Source organism: Emiliania huxleyi (assembly GCF_000372725.1).
Source record: "Emiliania huxleyi CCMP1516 unplaced genomic scaffold EMIHUscaffold_27, whole genome shotgun sequence".
NCBI lineage: Eukaryota > Haptophyta > Isochrysidales > Noelaerhabdaceae > Emiliania > Emiliania huxleyi.
In genome coordinates, this window is record NW_005200011.1 from 295,082 (window position 1) to 298,451 (window position 3,370).

General features: G+C 65.2%; 1 protein-coding gene across 1 annotated transcript in view; it reads right to left on the reverse strand.

The window, feature by feature from the left end:
• Positions 1-1,320: 1,320 nt before the first annotated feature.
• Positions 1,321-3,370, reverse strand: part of EMIHUDRAFT_421456 (hypothetical protein) — a 3,217-nt gene continuing 1,167 nt past the window's right edge. Inside the window, exons 4-7 of the mRNA XM_005776961.1 lie at positions 2,534-2,785; positions 2,375-2,431; positions 1,992-2,299; positions 1,321-1,847 (exon numbers count right to left, since the gene is read on the reverse strand). Coding sequence (XP_005777018.1) covers positions 1,379-1,847; positions 1,992-2,299; positions 2,375-2,431; positions 2,534-2,785 — 1,086 coding nt within the window. The 3' untranslated portion in view covers positions 1,321-1,378. The remainder of the gene's footprint in view (positions 1,848-1,991; positions 2,300-2,374; positions 2,432-2,533; positions 2,786-3,370) is intronic.

The window sequence follows — 3,370 nt, forward strand, 5'->3', positions numbered from 1 at the left end:
ACTTGCCGCATGGCATTATCGGCCAGTCGTTCTCCTCTACGGCGCCGCGCTACGGCATGACAGACGAGTACCCCGACGAGGGGCGCTTCAAGACAAGTGCCATGGCGGAGGGAGCCATCGAGGGCGAGGCGGCCATGTACGAGATGGCGTGGCCGCACGCCACCGACTTCACATTCTCGCGCTTTGAGGCGCTTGGGAGGGCGGAGACAGCCACCGAGCTCGCGGCGGCACGCGACGCCACGTCCGCCAACTGAACTGCGCGCACTGATGAGCGCATCACGATGCGCGCGGCGGGGCGAGAGGGCGGGTAGGGAAAACTGACTAGGGCGCTGGTGTGTCGCCCTCGCGGGGCGGTCCCTGGGGCGCCCACGGGGCCGATCGGCCCCTGCCGCGCTGCCTGTACGGCAACTAACTGAGCGTTCCGAGTCATGCGCACACCAGTCATATGACCCACAGAGCTTTTGGGGCTCTTACACCTATTCTGTTGAGCCGCCGGTGGCTGTGTTGAGCCGGGCGACAATCAATCTCATGGCGCGCTGTGTGGGTACACAGTATATATATTCATCTCGATTCTGAAATATTCATGAGAGATAAGACTCGCGGATGTCTTAGAGAGATGAGACTCTACTGCGCTGTACTGGGCTGGGTTTTTAGGCATTGTGGGGTTGGCACTCCCATCGACCCTCATGACCTCCTGCGGTCTCTGAGATGGACACCAGTGGGTGTGGGACCACAGCCAGGATACACTCGAAGGCTGGGTAAGCAGTAGAGGTCGATACTCGACGCGTCCCACATGGTCTGTGTCGCTGTCGGCACGCTGTCGACAGGACGTTGAGCGACACCGGTGGCAGTGCCACCCAGGAGTGGTCGGGCAGTCTCCCGTCATGAGAGAGTCACCATGTGATCCGTATGATGATTCCTGACAACCGCCTCAGTCAACTTTCGTCACAGTTCCCGCTCTGAGAGGAGCTGCGGGTCAGTTCGACAGCTGGAGCTGTGTCGCCGGCGTGCGGCGGCCTGCCTCCGGAGGTGCCTCTGAGGTGGACATTTTTGGTCACCGGGAGAGAGCGCGTTCGAATTTTCACTCCGGAACTTCAACTTCACACGCGCACCGGCCAGGGCTACAATAGTGCCAGTGAGGCGGAGGCGCGAGTCAGAAGGCCGCGACCGTGATTTGGTCCCCTCATTTCCTACAATCGCTGTGAACCCAGCCACGTATCTGACTCGCGCCCCTGGGCCTGCGCCTGGCCCCTCGCACCACAGGTGCACCACAGAGATGGTGTGTGCTGTGGTTCTTACTTTGTGTGCGAAGTGAGGACGAGGAACGTACTCTAGTACACTAGTCGCTCCAACAACAACTCATGTTACATCTTCATGATCATGCGCCATGTCCACGTGCGCCGCCCTCGCCCTTGTCTTCGTCGCCCTCGTCAGCCTCCTCGTCCTCGTCCTCGTCCTCGTCCTCGCCCTCGTCCTCGTCAGCCTCCTCCTCCGCCCCCGTCCCGCCCTCTGCCGCAACCGCCCCACCCCTCAGCGCCTCTTCCACCCACGGGGCCACTGGCGAGGCGAGGGGAGAAGCCGCCCCCGGCGAGGGCCCGGCGGGGCTAGCCGCACCTCCACTCGCCGCCCTTTCCGCCGCCGCGCCGCCCCGCCCCGCGGCTGCCGCCGCCTCGCCCGCCGCGGCGTCGGCAGGTGCGGGCGTGAGGAGAGGCAGCAGCCGCTTTGCAATCAGCTCGTCTGTCTGGCTCAGCCACTCGGAGAGAGTGCGGCCCTGCGAGGCGCGCGCGCCCTCGCGCGCCGCGTGGCCGGCGTCCCACTCGGCGAGGCTCTCGAGCCGCCCCTGCCATCTGCACGGGCCGCGGCGGGAAGGGGCGGGAGGGGCCGTATAGTAAGGAGCGTCGCAGACTGTCCGACTTGAGGCGGCGGCGGCGGCGGCAGGGGGGCGGTGGCGGCAACGGGGCGGTGGCAGTAGCAATGGCGGCGGGGCGTACCCGCTCGGAAGTGTGCCGGCACGCCCAACGCGCAGCAGCCGGCGGTAGCGGCGCGTGCGGGGCGAAGTGACGGCAGCAAAGTGCTTCAGGTAGAAGCGCAGATTGTACTCCTGCTCAAGGTGGCCGCGCGGGCAAAACAGGTAGACCGGCTTGCCGACTGCAAGGGCCTGCGTGACCACGCCTCGGCTGGGAGTGGCGATGAGGCCGCGGGAGCGAGCCAGGTAGTGCGCGAATCGAGGGGAGGCTGGCTGCACGGTCACGTGCGGGTAGCGCTTGTACTTTGAGGTGTAGTAGGCCAGCCGCTTCTCCTGCAGGCGGCGGTGGAGGGGATGGGAGGGGGTGATGCGGGGGGTGGCGAAGGGTGTGCGAGCAATCCGCGTCTCCTTGACGAAGAGGAGGACCCTCCGTCCCGCAAGCTTGGACTTGAGCGGAGAGAGCACCTGCGGGAGGAAGGACTGGCTGTGTGGGCGGAGAGAGGGCCTGCGAAACCGCCGTGTAGCTCCTCCATGGATTGAATGATTGGCTGTGGGCGGAGAGAAGGCCTGCGGAACCGTCGTGTAGGCCACGTAGAAACCACCGTCGTCGAGGAGGAGCGGCGCCGCGGGCGGCAGCGACACGATCTGCGGGATGGCGCCCTCCATCGGGAGGACCGAGAGGGGCACGAGCGTGCCGCGCGGCCCGACGCAGAGCTGGTGCAAGCCTCGCATGAGCAAGCCCCGCTCGTCGCCAGAGCTGTCGCGGTAGATTTGGCCTTGGGAGGCGACAGCGATGAGCCTCGTCGGCGCATTCATCACCTGCGGGCCATGGGCAAGGGGGGGGGGGGGGGGGGTCCAGGGGGGGGGGGCATTGTCCCGGGAAAAGGCCCCCAATGCGTTGCCCCTTTATGATCCAGGGGACCGCCGGCTCCCCAAAAGAGAGGCAGTATTCGGGGGGGTACTTCTTTAAAAGGGGGGCAACCTTTCCCCAAAACTGGACGGAACCCGTACCCCCCTGGAGAGGCTCCGATGCCTCGGGACCCAAGGGGCATTTCAGGGTCTCAAAGGGGGATTCGAGGGTCTCAAAGGGGCTCCCACCCCCAAAGGACCGACCGTCCGGGGGGAAAAAGGGTGCCCTGGCCTGGGCGGCCCCCCCTCTTTTCGGGGTTCCCCCCGATCCCCCAATTTTTAAACCACTTGCCCTTGTCCTAATCCCCCCCCAAGGCCAAATCCACAAACCTGGGGGAAGGCGGGGCCTAAAAAGGGGGGATTTTCCTTGGGAAAATTCCCTTGGGGGAAAAGGAGGGCGTGAGCCCCCCCACCCCAAAAGCGCGTTGCTGTGGCACTTCTCTCCCCCAGCGTGCGGGAAACCATTCTTTAACCCCACCAGCTTTTAAGACGGGA